The following is an 18,032-nucleotide window of genomic DNA, read 5'->3' on the forward strand; positions in this document are numbered from 1 at the left end:
TTCTCCTTTCTGAGCTTTGTTCCTTTGGCTCTACTTAGATTGAGATGTGCCTCCAAAGGGTCGGGATGCTGATGCATTCTGTGATGAATGAAGCCTGCTTGAGTTCAAGCCTGATCTCTGACAAAGTCAGAGTTAAGACTTCCACATGTATCTATATATATCTTTATTTGGCAACTAGTTTGAAATGTTTCCCAGTTTTATCAGGGTCATCTGAGTAGAGGATGGTTGCCACATTATTTTTCAAATGAAAATCAGCACCAAAACTGGAAGAGAGGCAAAGCTGAATCCTATTTTCAAACAGCATCCCTTCCTTACTGCTTCATTGCTATTTTCTAGTTAGGTTAATGACCTCTGGTGAGACATCCCAACTTGCATATACTTTCTTCTACAATTTGTGACAAGCAGGTTAGATAGGAGAATAACTAAGGTATGTTTCAATCTGTAAATTTACATATTCTGACAAGTGTGGAATCTCAGCCACAATTTCTTAAAGATTTTAGGCCTCATTTTCTCTCTTTCAGATATATATGTTAGAGTATAATTGCCATGTAATGGGAAACATATAGTCAACAGCAGTAGAAAGGATAAAATGATCATGTAGAAAGGATAAAATGATAATGTAATTCCAATGGCAGAAAAAAGGAAAAAAATTAAAATTTGTATGGAACCACAAAATAGCCAATGCAATATTGATAAAGAAGAACAAAGCTGGAAGCATTATTTTCCTTGATTCCAAACAGTACTACAAAGCTATATTAAACAAAACAGTATGGACTGGAAAAAACCGGCACCTAAATCAATGGAATAGAATAAAGAGGCCAGAAATGAGTCCACACATTATATGGCCTACTAATTTATTACAAAGGGGCCAAGAATATATTGATGCAATAAGGAGATTGCAATCTTTTAAATAAATGGTGGCGGGAAAACTGGGCAGCCATGTGCAAAACAATGAAACTGGACTCCTCAAACTCAAAATGATATTCCTGAGGGGTATCTTCCCATTTATGACAATATAAGAACATTAAGCTAAATGAAAAAAGTTAGAGAGAGACAAATACCATGTGATTTCACTTATATATGGAATCTTAAAAAAATTTTTTCTAAAACTGAGCTCATAGACAGAACAGATCAATGGTAGCCAGAGGTGGGAGGTGGGGTGGGTGAAACAGGTAAACGGGATCACAAGGTAGAGGCTTCCAGTTATAAAATAAATGCCTGGGGAATGTAATGCACAGCATAATGACCATAGTTAATAATACTGAAACCTTTGAGGTGGCTAGAAAAGTGGATTTTAAAAGCTCTCATGCAAGATAAAAGACTTTGTAACTATCAATTGTGACAGATGATAACATTAACTAGACTTACTGCAGTGATAACTTTGCAACATCTACGAATATCAAATTATTATGTTGAACACCTATAAACAATATAACGTCGTGTCAACTAAAGCTCAATTTAAAACACACAAACAAGGATAGATACATACCAGTAGAGTTCAGAAGTCGCATATCAGGAGAGTACATGACACTACTGCAGTGAAATATTGAAACATTTTCATTGTTTCTACCGCTGTTGATTATATGCTTTCCCTATGACATGGCAATTACACTCTTACATATGTACCTAAAAGAGAGGGCAGAAAAACTCTAAGAAATTATGGCTGACACATTTCACATTTATGGAAATATATAAATCTATAACTGTATCATCCTATCTACCTATTTGTCACAAATTATAAAAGAAAGTATGTGCAAAGTTGTGATGTCTCACCAGAGGTGATTGATCCAGCTAAAAGTCGTTATGGGACATTAATGAATTGAGGTTGTCTGAAAACAGGGTACAGCATTTGCCTCTATTCCAGCTTTGATGCCGAATTGCTAGTGAAGAACAATGTGCCAACATCTTCTACCTAAATGTACCTAATAAAGCTGGGAAATATTTTAGGTCAGTCACTACTGATTTGAAAGACATGTACACAGATACACATGATCGTCTTGAATCTCAGACTTTGTCCGAGATCAGACTTAGACTTTAGCAGGCTTCATTCATCACAGAATGCATCAGCATCCAGCAAGTCTCAACCTAAGCATAGTCAAAGGAACACAGAAAAGGTGACTGTTCTGACCCTGGCCAAGGCAGGAAGAACTATCCCATGACCTGATGATGTCACATGACCAGAGATGCTGCTGGGATGATTCCTTATTCTTTTTCACTTCTGGAAAAGGTTCTTAAGTACTAGTCCTAATTAGAGAGAAGATCAAACACTAATTTACAGAGGCCTCAAAACACTAAAGAAATTATTTCCTCTTGGATAATTTCCCACTGACTACAAATACAACATACACAACAAGGAAAGTCTTGCTTATTGGTCCCAAGATCGGAGGTCCAGTGTATTAAAAGCCCCAGAGCAGAAGTAGTCTTCAGAATCTGAGAAACTCACTTCTGAACAGGAGTCCATACTCGACCACTGACAAAATGACTCACTCCTGCTGCTCCCCGTGCTGCCAGCCCACCTGCTGTGAGTCCAGCTGCTGTCGGCCTTGCTGCCCCCCAACTTGCTACCAGACTAGTGAAAACACCTGCTGTAGGACCACCTGCTGCAAACCTACCTGTGTGACCACCTGCTGTCAGCCCAACTGTGGTAGGTCCAGCTGCTGCCAGCCTTGCTGCCTCCCTATCCGCTGTCAGACCACCTGCTGCAGGACCACCTGCCTCAAGCCTACTTGTGTGAGCAGCTGCTGCCAGCCCACCTGCTGTGAGCCCAGCTGCTGTCGGCCCTGCTGCCCCCCAACTTGCTACCAGACTAGTGAAAACAGCTGCTGTAGGACCACCTGCTGCAAACCTACCTGTGTGACCACCTGCTGTCAGCCCAACTGTGGTAGGTCCAGCTGCTGCCAGCCTTGCTGCCTCCCTATCCGCTGTCAGACCACCTGCTGCAGGACCACCTGCCTCAAGCCTACTTGTGTGAGCAGCTGCTGCCAGCCCACCTGCTGTGAGTCCAGCTGCTGTCAGCCCTCCTGCCCCCAAACTTGCTGTCAAATCACTGAAACCACCTGCTGCAAACCTACCTGTGTGACCAGCTGCTGTCAGCCCACCTGCTGTGGGTCCAGCAGCGGTGGACAAACCTGCGGTGGTTCTAACTGCTGTCAGCCTTGCTGCCAGCCAGCCTCCTGTGCACCTGTGTACTGCCACAGAACCTGCTACCACCCCACGTGCCTCTGCCTGCCTGGGTGCCGAGACCAGAGCTGTGGATCCAGCTGCTGCCAGCCTTGCAGCCGCCCTGTCTGCTGTCAGACCACCTGCTGTAGGACCACCTGCTGCCGCCCCAGCTGTGTGTCCAGCTGCTGCCAGCCTTCCTGCTGCTGATCACCTTGCCAAGGATCCACTGTCCCTATGCAACACCTTCTATTAATTGCCTTGCTACCTGGGGACAAAACAAAGTCACTTCCTAGACTTTGCTGACAACTGACATGATCTACCAGAATTTCAGTTACTCATCTCCTTGCTTAAGAGCTTGTGAATTAGGTTGATGGAGTGTACGGGCTTCCTCCAATTGTCTTCCTGGTGTAGGAGAACCATGTGCCAACATCCTGCATCTGTGATAAGGAAGTATGTCTTGGTATTGACTCTGAAAATAGGATTGACCATCTAGTTCTTCTGAGTAACTTAAGAAAACAAGCTCTCAGAATGTTTCTATAGGTTTTTACAGCCTGTCATAATCTTTATAATCATGTTTTCTCTTTTGCTATCCTCATAGTTCTTGTATCATGCTTTCTCCTTTTACGATCACTTTGAGTTTTACCTGTATGTTTCTCAATAAATGGTGTATCACAATTCTTCTGTATGTGTTTGATTTATTTCATCACATTCCTCATATAGAAATTTATATATTATATGTCTTATCCAATATGAGCATCATATTACCCCCTTCCTAATTATTATCTCATTACTAAAAACCCATTTCATTGTGTAGTGTGATTTACCTAATAATAAACAGACACATCCAGGATGAAGTTTTCTGTTCCTGCTCAAGGGCACTTACATATACCTCCCAAGGAAGTATTAATAGATGTCTGAACCTCAGTGACTATGTCCTTGGCAAGCTATACTTGCTGTCATTGTTCACGTGGTTATCTATTGCTGGGCCTGGACACACCATGAGATACTCCAAGGAAATTTTGTTCTCACTATTTCTCGCTGCCCTCAATCTTTTCATGATAATTATCCCTCAGCAACTAGTAACTCCTCTCTCTGCCCACTGGTCTATCTAGATGAGGAGTCCAAAATAACCAGGTGACAATTTAAACATAGACTATATTCCCTAAAAAATGTGACTTTTATACTATTAAAACCTTCAATCCAGGAGAGTGTAGATCCATTGGGAGGGGAAGAACAGATTCCCATATATGTCACCCTGAGTTAAAGTAAGAGGGTTCACTGCTACTTCCCTTTCTGAAACCATGTATACTACCTTTGTGGATACACATGGTACTACCTATATGGGATCCACAGAGTGGCCATTAGGTCAAAGTATGTGCCATATTCAGAAACAACATATCAATCTTGTGTGGTGTCGTCTCTAAGTTGGTTCTTACTGCACATCTACAAGACCATTTTAATTTTCCATGGGTCAGCCATCTCTTGATGAAACTGAAAGAGGCTTAATACTCTTGGCTTAAAACTCAACATCCAGAAAACTAAGATAATGGCATCTGGTCCCATCACTTCATGCAAATAGATGGGGAAACCATGGAAACATTGAGACTATTTTGGGGGGGGGGCTCCAAAATCACCACAGATGGTGACAGCAGCCATGAAATTAAAAGATGCTTGCTCTTGAAAGAAAAGTTATGACCAACCTAGACAGCCTATTAAAAAGCAGAGAAATACTTTGCCTACAAAGGTCCATCTAGTCAAAGCTATGGTTTTTCCAGTAGTCATGGATAGATGTGAAAGTCGGACTATAAAGAAAGCTGAGCACCGAAGAATGGATGCTTTTGAACTGTGGTGTTGGAGAAGACTCCTGAGAGTCCCTTGGACTGCAAGGAGATCCAACCAATCCATCCTAAAGGAAATCAGTCCTGACTATTCATTGAAAGGACTGATGCTGAAGCTGAAACTCCAATGCTTTGGCCACCTGATGTGAAGAACTGACTCATTTGAAAAGACCCTGAAGCTGGGAAAGATTGAAGGCAGGAGAAGGGGATGACAGAAGATTTGATCATTGGATGGCATCACCGACTCAATGGACATGAGTTTGAGTAAGCTCCAGGAGTTGGTGATGGACAGGGAAGCCTGGTGTGCTGCAGTCCATGGGGTCACAAAGAGTTGAACATGACTGAGTGACGGAACTGAACTGAACCAAGACGATTCTAGTTTTCCATGGGTCAGCCATTTCTGTCATGTGATGTATGGTAGAACAAGTAGATCCCATGTTCATTTGCCTCTTGTTGATCTTGTTCATCAAAAAGTGGGTTTGAGGCTCCAAAGTTTTACAATTCAGAATCCTATGACAATATTACTATAAGCTGATAGATAGCACTGCTGATAAGGACAACAAATCCATGTTTACAACATGGAATCGTAGTAAAGAAGAATTGCTGTCTTTTCCACACACATGTAATCTAAGAGGAAAACTAGCTTGCCTTGAAGTTAGATGGCTAGGTTTCCTGAGGGATATTATTCTCTGCTTCTGACTAACAGCATATACAGCAGGGCCAGCCACGGTCAGAGTGAGCTTGCGCTGTTGGTCCACACAAATCTTCCATCCCTGCCACCATGGCTACTCCGTTCATGCTCCCTTGTGTAAGTATCGATGCACCTAAAGATAGAGATGGGATAAGATATCCCAAACTTGTAGCCGTCCAGTGTCTCCTTTGTGGTAAACACTCTGGAGGTCATTGATGTGAGACACAAGCGGGAAACACTTTCTGCCCTCACACCTACCTCCATCTAAATAATTCTCCAAATCCCTTTACTTTCCACTCTTGCTCCTCCCTTGGCTCAATCCATATAGTCAGTCCTTTTACCTCATGCAAATAGGGAAAGAACTTCATTTCCTCAGGGCATATTTTCTCCAAAAAAAAAAAAAAATATATATATATACATATATAATGGACATGTGTACAGACTCACTGTTCACTGTGAGTATTTTCTCTGTCCACTGCTCTTGCACAGCAGAAGTGTTATCTGTCGTAATCAAAATTCTCCATTTGGCTTCAAAGCTTCTACTGAAGTTAACAGTTGATGAAATTTAAGATATTGAATGCTTATATATTATGATCAGTTTGATTTTGTAGGAATCAAATGGAATTGGGTTGGTAATTATTTTCAATATTATTTTTAATTGGAGGATAGTTACAATATTGCAATGGTTCCACCATGCATCAACATGAATCAGCCATAGGTATATATATGAAGGAGGAAACAGACAGAACAGGCTCCATCTTGAAAGCAGGACTCCATCTTGGTCCGGACTCTGGACTTTGAGCTGTATGCCCAGTATCTATAGAAACGACATACCAAGTGGAAAACCAGACCCCCTGGATGGAAGAGCCCCAGGGCTCATACCTAGACTCTCCATCACCTAAAAGAATACCCTAATTGTCTGTGGAACCAAATAGAATCATAAATTCTATTATGCTTATTGAGGTATGACCACAGGTCTGTTGATAATTGTCCACTGCTAACTACCTAGGCTTAAGGCATATGAATCACAAGTTAACTTTGATTGTGTCTTTCTTTTCCTTTGTTCAGACTAGTTTCAGAGAATTTCGGGAGGTTGGTTTGGGCAAGAACACTTAGGGTATGTATGGTTTTCACAAAAACTGGTCAGGGTCCTTGGCTAAGAGGAGACTCTACTTGGGCCCGCTGGTGTAATAAACTGCACTCCACTACCTGCATTGTCCTTCTGACTGAGTATGTTTCCCGGAACGCGTGGCTACAACACATACATCCCTTCCTCCTAAACCACCTTCCCACCTCCTTCTCCATCTCACCCTCTAGGTCAGCACAGAGCACCAGCTTTGGGTTCTGCATCACACTACAAACCTACACTGGCTATCCACTTATGGCCTCCCTGGTGGCTCCGATGGTAAAGAATCTGCCTGCGATGCAGGAGACCTGGGTTCAAACCCAGGGTAGGAAGATTCCCCTGAAAAGGGAATGGCTCCGGTGTTCTTGCCTGGAGAATTCCATGAACAGAAGAGCCTGGAGGGCTACAGTTCATGGGGTCTCAAAGAGTCAGACATGGCCGAGTGACGAACACACACATACACACACATATACACATGTTCACGTCATATATGGTAATGTATATGTTTCGATGCTACTTTCTCAAGTCATGCCACCCTCTCCCTCCTGCACTGTGACCATACATCTGGTCTTTATGTCTGTATCTCCTTTGCTGCCCTGCAAATAGGATCATCAGTACCATCTTTCTAGATTCTATAGATATGCATTAATTTGTGAATTTGTCTTTCTCTTTCTGACTTACTTCATTCATATAATAGGCTCTATTATATCCACTGCATTAGGATTGATTCAAATGTGTTCCTTTCTATAGCTGAGTAATATTTCATTGTGTATGGAATGTACACAATTATCTACCACAATGTCTTTATCCATTCATCTGTTGATAGACAGCTAGGTTGCTTCCATGTCCTTGCAATTGTAAATTAGTGCTGCAATGAACATTGGGGCAGATGTGTTTTTTTCAATTAAAGTTTCCTGAGGGCATATGCCCAAGCAGCTCAATACCAAAAAAACAAACAACCCAATCAAAAAGTGGCCAGAAGAACTAAATAAGTGAAAGGTTGTTGCTAAACCATGAAAGACGACAGGATTCTTGGCCTCTGGAGAAGAATTCAATCCAGGGCTAGTAACGAGCTTCTGAGCTTTGATTGCTCAGAGCTTTCGTGTAATAAAGTTTTGTTAACATATAAACGAGATAGAGAAAGCTTCTGACATAGACATCAGAAAGGGGCAGAGAGAATGCCCCACTGCTAGTCTTTAGCCGAATGTTATATAGCTACTAAGCTAAGCTAAGTCGCTTCAGTCGTGTCCGACTCTGTGCGACCCCAGAGATGGCAGCCCACCAAGCTCCCCCGTCCCTGGGATTCTCCAGGCAAGAACACTGGAGTGGGCTGCCATTTCCTCCTCCAATGCATGAAAGTGAAAAGTGAAAGTGAAGTCACTCAGTCATGTCCGACTCTTCACGACCCCATGGACTGCAGCCCACCAGGCTCCTCCGTCCATGGGATTTTCCAGGCAAGAGTACTGGAGTGGGGTGCCATTGCCTTCTCCGTATATAGCTACTAGCAGTCTGCTAATCAGAGAAAGGAAATTTCTCAAAACTCAGAGAATGGCACCAGGCCCCTCACCCACAACATGCATTTTGAGATAACATTGGCAGCAGCTGAGTCATCCCGGACCATAAAACGATTGACATGAATCTTGAAGAAAAGGCAGTTTACCAAGCAAATATATGATTTCATTAACATAGATTAGGAGAACACTGTATAAGTAAAACACACTCGTTTGTCAAGTGTGTTCTGAGTCTTGGTGGAACCGACTTGAAGACAGTCTAGGGTCCATACATAGCACATTAACACAGCTTAAGACAAACATTTCCATAGAAAACGCACTGATTAGCTCAAGGTCTGAGAACAGTTACGTTCAGGTGGAATCAGGTGCCTTCATGGCAACACAGGATTTTAAGAGAAACCTCGTTTTACATTTGTATAGAGAAGGGGAAAAAACTCTTAACACTTGTCATTTGTTTCCTCCTGCCACTTAAGAGAGAGAGAAAAAATGTCTGACACTTGCAGCTTACTTCCTCCATTTGGAGACCCCTGGCCTTCCTGCCTGTTACCCTCTCACAAGCATTTCGCCAAAGAAGACATAAAGATGGCTAATAAACACATGAAAAGATGCTCACCATCATTCTTTATTAGAGAAATGCAAATTAAAACTACAATGAGGTATCATCTCACACCAACCAAAATGGCCATCATCAAAAAGTCTACAAACCACAAATGGGCTGGCAGTCATTACTCATGTATTCTTTAATCATTGAGGGTAGCACTAAACTCTGCTGTTCTCTACAGATGTGCTACAGGTTCTTATTAATTCTATGACTTGGAAGTTAAATAATTTATAAATTTGAGAATGGTTTATGTTAAGTCAGGCATACAGACTTAAATAAAGTAGATAAAATCTTACATTATCATGGAACAAGTAAGAGAAACAATGATTCTCTACTAATAATGGTGATGAATCAATTTGTTTTGAGATATCTCTGAAAATATAAGAATTATTGTTTTTGCAAAAGGTGTCTACTTGCAGACTGACTGACCCAGTGAGAGACAGAAAGAGAAAGAAAATACTTCTAATCTATGGGTAGACATACTACATAGAAAGAGAGTAGTAGGAAAATAGATATAAACAATTCTTGAGGTGACTTATGTATATATTCCCCTAATCAAGTGTTAATGAGTAGCAGAACAGAAATTTGAACTCTCTTCCATATGATATTAATTCCCATAACAGAGCTAATGTCTTTTTCCACCCTGGAGAATTTATGGTTGAAGATAAGATAAACAGAAGCACAAATCTATGAGGGAACTTAGTACAGAAAGTGGATAGTGTACACTAGAAGCATCTTACAAAGGCACAAATAAAAGTCAAAAGAATGATCATGTACATCTATTTGTTTCAATGATATTTCATTTGACTAAACTAGAATCTGGAAACGTCTAGAATATTTACAGAAACTACTCTGACTTAACCTTAACACTACATATCTGATTGAAAAGGTCAGTGATAGAGGTCTTGGGGAAAAATGAGAATCTTCAGGTTCTGTAGTCAGTAGGCAAATACTGGGCATGCAGAAAAGCACATCCCAAGAGGTGGGAGAACGAGCACATGCCAGGGATAAGGGAGAAATCACTGTGATTTTGCAGTACAGGTATCTTCTCTTGGGAAGAGTAACAGCTCAGCAACGCCATTCTGTCTAACAAGTGATCCCAGTGAGCAAAAGATTCAGGAGACTGGATTGGGGGAAGGAAAAATGCTAAAGTAATCAATTTCTATTTATAAGAGATGCTTAAAAATGGAATGGGTTACCACGGCAGTAGGAAGTCACACCACTGGAGGTATGGAAGTGTTCAACTAAACACTCAAACAGTTGGAATATTGTATTTTGGATTTGTAGCCTCTGTGAGTGAATTCTATCAGGGGACTGCAAGTTCAGTTCAGTTCAGTCGCTCAGCCGTGTCCGACTCTTTGCGACCCCATGAATCGCAGCATGCCATACCTCCCTGTCCATCATCAACACCCGGAGTTCACTCAAACTCATGTCTGTCGAGTCGGTGATGCCATCCAGCCATCTCATCCTCTGTCGTCCCCTTCTCCTCCTGCCCCCAATCCCTCCCAGCATCAGAGTCTTTTCCAATGAGACAACTCTTCCCATGAGGTGGCCAAAGTACTGGAGTTTCAGCTTTAGCATCATTCCTTCCAAAGAACACCCAGGCTGATTTCCCTTAGAATGGACTGGTTGGATCTCCTTGCAGTCCAGGGGACTCTCAAGAGTCTTCTCCAACACCACAGTTCAAAGCATCAATTCTTCGGCACTCAGCTTTCTTCACAGTCCAACTCTCGCATCCATACATGACCACAGGAAAAACCATAGCCTTGACTAGACGGACCTTTGTTGGCAAAGTCATGTCTTTGCTTTTCAATATGGTATCTAGGTTGGTCATAACTTTCCTTCCAAGGAGTAAGCGTCTTTTAATTTCATGGCTGTAATCACCATCTGCAGTGATTTTGGAGCCCCCCCCAAATAAATTCTGACACTGTTTCCACAGTTTCCCCATCTACTTGCCATGAAGTGATGGAACCAGATGCCATGATCTTTATTTTCTGAATGTTGAGCTTGAAGCCAACTTTTTCACTCTCCTCTTTCACTTTCATCAAGAAGCTCTTTAGTTCCTCTTCACTTTCTGCCATAAGGGTGGTGTCATCTGCATATCTGAGGTTATTGATATTTCTCCTGGCAATCTTGATTCCAGCTTGTGCTTCTTCCAGCCCAGCATTTCTCATGATGTACTCTGCATATAAGTTAAATAAGCAGGGCGACAATATACAGCCTTGACGTACTCCTTTTCCTATTTGAAACCAGTGTGTTGTTCCATGTCCAGTTCTAACTGTTGCTTCCTGACCTGCATATAGGTTTCTCAAGAGGCAGATCAGGGGGTCTGGTATTCCCATCTCTTGAAGAATTTTCCACAGTTTATTGTGATCCACACAGTCAAAGGCTTTGGCATAGTCAATAAAGCAGAAATAGATGTTTTTCTGGAACTCTCTTGCTTTTTCCATGATCCAGCAGATGCTGGCAATTTGAACTCTGGTTCCTCTGCCTTTTCTAAAACCAGCTTGAACATCTGGAAGTTCGCGGTTCACGTATTGCTGAAGTCTGGCCTGGAGAATTTTGAGCATTACTTTACTAGCTTGTGAGATGAGTGCAATTTGTGGTAGTTTGAGTATTCTTTGGCATTGTCTTTCTTTGGGATTGGAATGAAAACTGACCTTTTCCTGTCCTGTGGCCACTGGTGAGTTTTCCAAATTTGCTGGCATATTGAGTGCAGCACTTTCACAGCATCATCTTTCAGGATTTGGAATAGCTCAACTGGAATTCCATCACCTCCACTAGCTTTGTTCGTAGGGATGCTTTCTAAGGCCCACTTGACTTCACATTCCAGGATGTCTGGCTCTAGGTCAGTGATCACACCATCGTGATTATCTGGGTCATGAAGATCTTTTTTGTACAGTTCTTCTGTGTATTCTTGCCACCTGTTCTTAATATCTTCTGCTTCTGTTAGGTCCATACAATTTCTGTCCTTTATCGAGCCCATCTTTGCATGAAATGTTCCCTTGGTATCTCTAATTTTCTTGAAGAGATCTCTAGTCTTTCCCATTCTGTTGTTTTCCTCTATTTCTTTGCACTGATCGCTGAGGAAGGCTTTCTTATCTCTGCTTGCTATTCTTTGGAACTCTGCATTCAGATGCTTATATCTTTCCTTTTCTCCTTTGCTTTTCACTTCTCTTCTTTTCACAGCTATTTGCAAGGCTTCCTCAGACAGCCACTTTGATTTTTTGCATTTCTTTTCCATGGGGATGGTCTTGATCCCTGTCTCCTGTACAGTGTCACGACCTCCGTCCCTAGTTCATCAGGCACTCTATCTATCAGGTCTAGACCCTTAAAATTATTTCTCACTTCCACTGTATGATAATAAGGGATTTGATTTAGGTCATACCTGAATGGTCTAGTGGTTTTCCCTAATAGATCTGTGGTCATACCCCAATAAGCATAATAGAATTATGATTCTACTCAGTTACACAGATGATTAGGGTATTCTTTTAGGTGACGGAGGGTCTAGGTACAAGCAGTGGGGCTCTTCCATCTAGGGGGTCTGGTTTTCCAGTTGATATGTCATTTCTATAGATACTGGGCATATAGCTCAAAATCCACAGTCTGGCCCAAAGATGGAGTCCTGCTTTCAACATGGAGCCTGTTCTGTCTGTTTCCTCCTTCATACATATACTTATGGCTGATTCATGTTGATGTATGGTGGAAACAATTGCAATATTCTAATTATCCTCTAATTAAAAATAATATTGAAAATAATTACCAACCCAATTCCATTTGATTCCTACAAAATCAAACTGATCTTAATATATGAGCATTCAATATCTTAAATTTCATCAATGTTAACTTCAGTAGAAGCTTTGAAGCCAAATGGAGAATTTTGATTATGACAGATAACACTTCTGCTGTGCAAGGGCAGTGGAAAGAGAAAATATTCACAGTGAACAGTGAGTCTGTACACATGTCCATTTATATATATATATATATATATATTTTTTTTTTTTTTTTTTTGGAGAAAATGTATGGATTGAGCCAAGGGAGGAGCAAGAGTGGAAAGTAAAGGGATTTGGAGAATTATTTAGATGGAGGTAGGTGTGAGGGCAGAAAGTGTTTCCCGCTTGTGTCTCACATCAATGACCTCCAGAGTGTTTACCACAAAGGAGACACTGGACGGCTACAAGTTTGGGATATCTTATCCCATCTCTATCTTTAGGTGCATCGATACTTACACAAGGGAGCATGAACGGAGTATCCATGGTGGCAGGGATGGAAGATTTGTGTGGACGAACAGCGCAAGCTCACTCTGACCGTGGCTGGCCCTGCTGTATATGCTGTTAGTCAGAAGCAGAGAATAATATCCCTCAGGAAACCTAGCCATCTAACTTCAAGGCAAGCTAGTTTTCCTCTTAGATTACATGTGTGTGGAAAAGACAGCAATTCTTCTTTACTACGATTCCATGTTGTAAACATGGATTTGTTGTCCTTATCAGCAGTGCTATCCACCAGCTTATAGTAATATTGTCATAGGATTCTGAAGAGTAAAACTTTGGACCCACTTTTTGATGAACAAGATCAATAAGAGGCAAATGAACATGGGCTCTACTTGTTCTACCATACATCACATGACAGAAATGGCTGACCCATGGAAAATTAGAATTGTCTGGTTCAGTTCAGTTCTGTCACTCAGTCATGTTTGCCTATTTGCGACCCCATGGACTGCAGCACACCAGGCTTCCCTGTCCATCACCAATTCCTGGAGCTTACTCAAACTCATGTCCATTGAGTCGGTGATGCCATCCAACCATCTCATCCTCTGTCGTCCCCTTCTCCTGCCTTCAATCTTTCCCAGCTTCAGGGTCTTTTCAAAAGAGTCAGTTCTTCACATCAGGTGGCCAAAGCATTGGAGTTTCAGCTTCAGCATCAGTCCTTTCAATGAATAGTCAGGACTGATTTCCTTTAGGATGGATTGGTTGGATCTCTTTGTAGTCCAAGGGACTCTCAAGGGTCTTCTCCAACACCACAGTTCAAAAGCATCCATTCTTCGGTGCTCAGCTTTCTTTATAGTCCAACTCTCACCTTCATCCATAACTACTGGAAAAACCATAGCTTTGACTAGATGGACCTTTGTAGGCAAAGTAATTCTCTGCTTTTTAATAGGCTGTCTAGGTTGGTCATAACTTTTCTTTCAAGAGCAAGCATCTTTTAATTTCATGGCTGCTGTCACCATCTGCAGTGATTTTGGAGCCCCTCAAAATAGTCTCTGTGTTTCCATGGTTTCCCCATCTATTTGCCATGAAGGGATGGGACCAGATGCCATGATCTTAGTTTTCTGAATGTTGAGTTTTAAGCCAAGAGTATTAAGCCTCTTTCAGTTTCATCCAGAGATGGCCGACCCATGGAAAATTTGAATGGTCTTGTAGATGTGCAGTAAAGAACCAAAAAAGAGATGACAGCACTCGAGATTGATATGTTGTTTCTGAATATGGCACATACTTTGACCTAATGGCCACCCTGTGGTTCCCATATAGGTAGTACCATGTGTATCCACAAAGGTAGTATACATGGTTTCAGAAAGTGAAGTAGCAGTGAACCCTCTCACTTTAACTCAGGGTGACATATATGGGAATCTGTTCTTCCCCTCCCCATGGATCTACACTCTCTTGGATTGAAGGTTTAAATACTATAAAAGTCACATATTTTAGGAAATATAATCTATGTATAAACTATCACCTGGTCATTCTGGACTCCTCATCTCGATAGACCAGTGGGCAGACAGGAGTTACTAATTGCTGACGGATGAAAATATATCATGAAAAGATATCATGCAAAGATAGAGGGCAGGGAGAAATAGTCTGAACATAATTTCCCTGGAGTATCTCATGGTGTGTCCAGGCCCAGCAATAGATAACCACATGAACAATGACAGCAAGTATAGATTGCCAAGGACATAGTCACTGAGGTTCAGACATCTATTAATACTTCCTTGGGATGTCAATGTAAGTGCCCTTGAGCAGGAACAGAAGACTTCATCCTGGATGAGTCTGTTTATTATTAGGTAAATCACACTACACAATGAATTGGGTTTTTAATAATGAGATAATAATCAGGAAGGGGGTAATATGATGCTCATATTGGATAAGACATATAATATATAAATTTCTATATGAGGAATGTGGTGCAATAAATCAAACACATGCAGAAGAATTGTGGTACACCATTTATTGAGAAACATACAGGTAAAACTCAAAGTGAGCGTAAAAGGAGAAAGCATGATACAAGAACTATGAGGATAGCAAAAGAGAACATATGATTATAAAGGTTATGATAGGCTGCAGAAGCCTATAGAAACATTCTGAGAGCTTGTTTTCTTAAGTTACTCAGAAGAACTAGATGGTCAATCGTATTTTCAGAGTCAAAACCAAGACATACTTCCTTATCACAGATGCAGGAATTGGCACATGGTCCTCTACACCAGAGGAAGACAATTGGAGGAAGCCCCCTGCACTCTGTCAAGCTAATTCACAAGCTCTTAAGCAAGGAGATGAGTAACTGAAATTCTGGTAGAGCATGTCAGTCGTCAGCAAAGTCTAGGAAGTGACTTTGTTTTGTCCCCAGGTAGCAAGTCAATTAATAGAAGGTGTTGTATAGGGACAGTGGATCCTTGGCAAGGTGATCAGCAGCAGGAAGGCTGGCAGCAGCTGGACACACAGCTAGGGTGGCAGCAGGTGGTCCTACAGCAGGTGGTCTGACAGCAGACAGGGCGGCTGCAAGGCTGGCAGCAGCTGGATCCACAGCTCTGGTCTTGGCACCCAGGCAGGCAGAGGCACGTTGGGTGGTAGCAGATTCTATGGCAGTACACAGGTGCACAGCAAGCTGGCTGACAGCAAGACTGGCTGCAGCTGGACCCACTGAAGGTTTGTCCACAGCTGCTGGACACACAGCAGGTGGGCTGACAGCAGGTGGTCACACAAGTAGGCTTGCGGCAGGTGGTCCTACAGCAGGTGGTTTCACTAGCTTGATAGCAAGTTGGAGGGCAGGAGGGCTGGCAGCAGATGGACTCACAGCAGGTGGGCTGACAGCAGGGTTTGCTGCAACAGCTGGGCTGGCAGCAGGTGGTCACACAAGTAGGTTTGCAGCAGGTGGTCCTGCAGCAGGTGGTTTGACAGCAAGTTGGGGGGCAGCAGGGCTTGCAGCAGCTGGACTCACAGCAAGTGGTCCTGCAGCAGGTGGGCTGACAGCACGGGGAGCAGCACGAGTGGGTCATTGTGTCTGTGGTGGAGGGTGGACTCTGGCTCAGAGCTGAGTTTCTCAGATTCTGAGGACTCCTCCTGTTCTGGGGTTTTATATCCTGGACCCCCAAAGTTGGGACCAATAAGCAGGACTTTCCTGGTTGTTATTTATGTTCCTGTTGTAGTTTTGGATAATTGTCATGGAGGAAGTTGCTTTCTTAGTGTTTTATCAGAGGCCTCTGTATATTAGTGTTTGATCTTTTCCTTAATTGGGTCTGGTACTTAAGAATCTTTCCTAGAAATGAAAAGGTCAGGAATCATCACCAGCAGCATTTCTGGTCATGTGACATCATCTGGTCATGGGGTACTTCCTGCTGGCTCTGTGAAAGTCAGAATAGTTCTCCTTTCTGAGCTTTGTTCCTTTGGCTCTACTTAGATTGAGACATGCCTCCAAAGGGTCGGGATGCTGATGCATTCTGTGATGAATGAAGCCTGCTTGAGTTCAAGCCTGATCTCTGACAAAGTCAGAGTTAAGACTTCCACATGTATCTATGTATATCTTTATTTGGCAACTAGTTTGAAATGTTTCCCAGTTTTATCAGGGTCATCTGAGTAGAGGATGGTTGCCACATTATTTTTCAAATGAAAATCAGCACCAAAACTGGAAGAGAGGCAAAGCTGAATCCTATTTTCAAACAGCATCCCTTCCTTACTGCTTCATTGCTATTTTCTAGTTAGGTTAATGACCTCTGGTGAGACATCCCAACTTGCATATACTTTCTTCTACAATTTGTGACAAGCAGGTTAGATAGGAGAATAACTAAGGTATGTTTCAATCTGTAAATTTACATATTCTGACAAATGTGGAATCTCAGCCACAATTTCTTAAAGATTTTAGGCCTCATGTTCTCTCTTTCAGATATATATGTTAGAGTATAATTGCCATGTAATGGGAGAACATATAGTCAACAGCAGTAGAAAGGATAAAATGATCATGTAGAAAGGATAAAATGATAATGTAATTCCAATGGCAGAAAAAAGGAAAAAAATTAAAATCTGTATGGAACCACAAAATAGCCAATGCAATATTGATAAAGAAGAACAAAGCTGGAAGCATCATTTTCCTTGATTCCAAACAGTAGTACAAAGCTATATTAAACAAAACAGTATGGACTGGAAAAAACCGGCACCTAAATCAATGGAATAGAATAAAGAGGCCAGAAATGAGTCCACACATTATATGGCCTACTAATTTATTACAACGGGGCCAAGAATATATTAATGCAATAAGGAGATTGCAATCTTTTAAATAAATGCTGGCGGGAAAACTGGGCAGCCATGTGGAAAACAATGAAACTGGACTCAAACTCAAAATGATATTCCTGAGGGGTATCTTCCCATTTATGACAATATAAGAACATTAAGCTAAATGAAAAAAGTTAGAGAGAGACAAATACCAGGTGATCTCACTTATATATGGAATCTTAAAAAATTTTTTCTAAAACTGAGCTCATAGACAGAACAGATCAATGGTAGCCAGAGGTGGGAGGTGGGGTGGGTGAAATAGGTAAACGGGATCACAAGGTACAGGCTTCCAGTTATAAAATAAATGCCTGGCGAATGTAACGTACAGCATAATGACCATAGTTAATAATACTGAAACCTTTGAAAGTGGCTAGAAAAGTAGATGTTAAAAGCTCTCATGCAAGAAAAAAGACTTTATAACTATCAGTTGTGACAGATGTTAACATTAACTAGACTTACTGCAGTGATAACTTTGCAACATCTACAAATATCAAATTATTGTGTTGAACACCTATAAACAATATAACGCCATGTCAACTAAAGCTCAATTTAAAACACACAAACAAGGA

The 18,032-nt window shown here is 41.7% G+C and overlaps 2 protein-coding genes across 2 annotated transcripts; one reads left to right on the top strand and one right to left on the bottom strand.

Annotated features, from left to right (window-relative positions):
• Positions 1 to 2,375: 2,375 nt before the first annotated feature.
• KRTAP9-1 (keratin associated protein 9-1) lies at positions 2,376 to 3,837 on the top strand. Its single transcript, NM_001105020.1, is given in 1 exon segment — positions 2,376 to 3,837. A coding segment is annotated over 1 exon segment (891 nt). The 5' UTR covers positions 2,376 to 2,478; the 3' UTR covers positions 3,370 to 3,837.
• Positions 3,838 to 15,415: 11,578 nt separating this feature from the next.
• On the bottom strand, positions 15,416 to 16,625 carry LOC112442671 (keratin-associated protein 9-3-like). The gene has a single exon (XM_024980865.2). It carries the CDS (start codon positions 16,191 to 16,193, stop codon positions 15,603 to 15,605), a length of 591 nt encoding a protein of 196 aa, XP_024836633.1. The 5' UTR covers positions 16,194 to 16,625; the 3' UTR covers positions 15,416 to 15,602.
• Between the last annotated feature and the right edge of the window lie 1,407 nt (positions 16,626 to 18,032).

Source organism: Bos taurus, chromosome 19 (genome assembly GCF_002263795.3).
Source record: "Bos taurus isolate L1 Dominette 01449 registration number 42190680 breed Hereford chromosome 19, ARS-UCD2.0, whole genome shotgun sequence".
NCBI lineage: Eukaryota > Metazoa > Chordata > Mammalia > Artiodactyla > Bovidae > Bos > Bos taurus.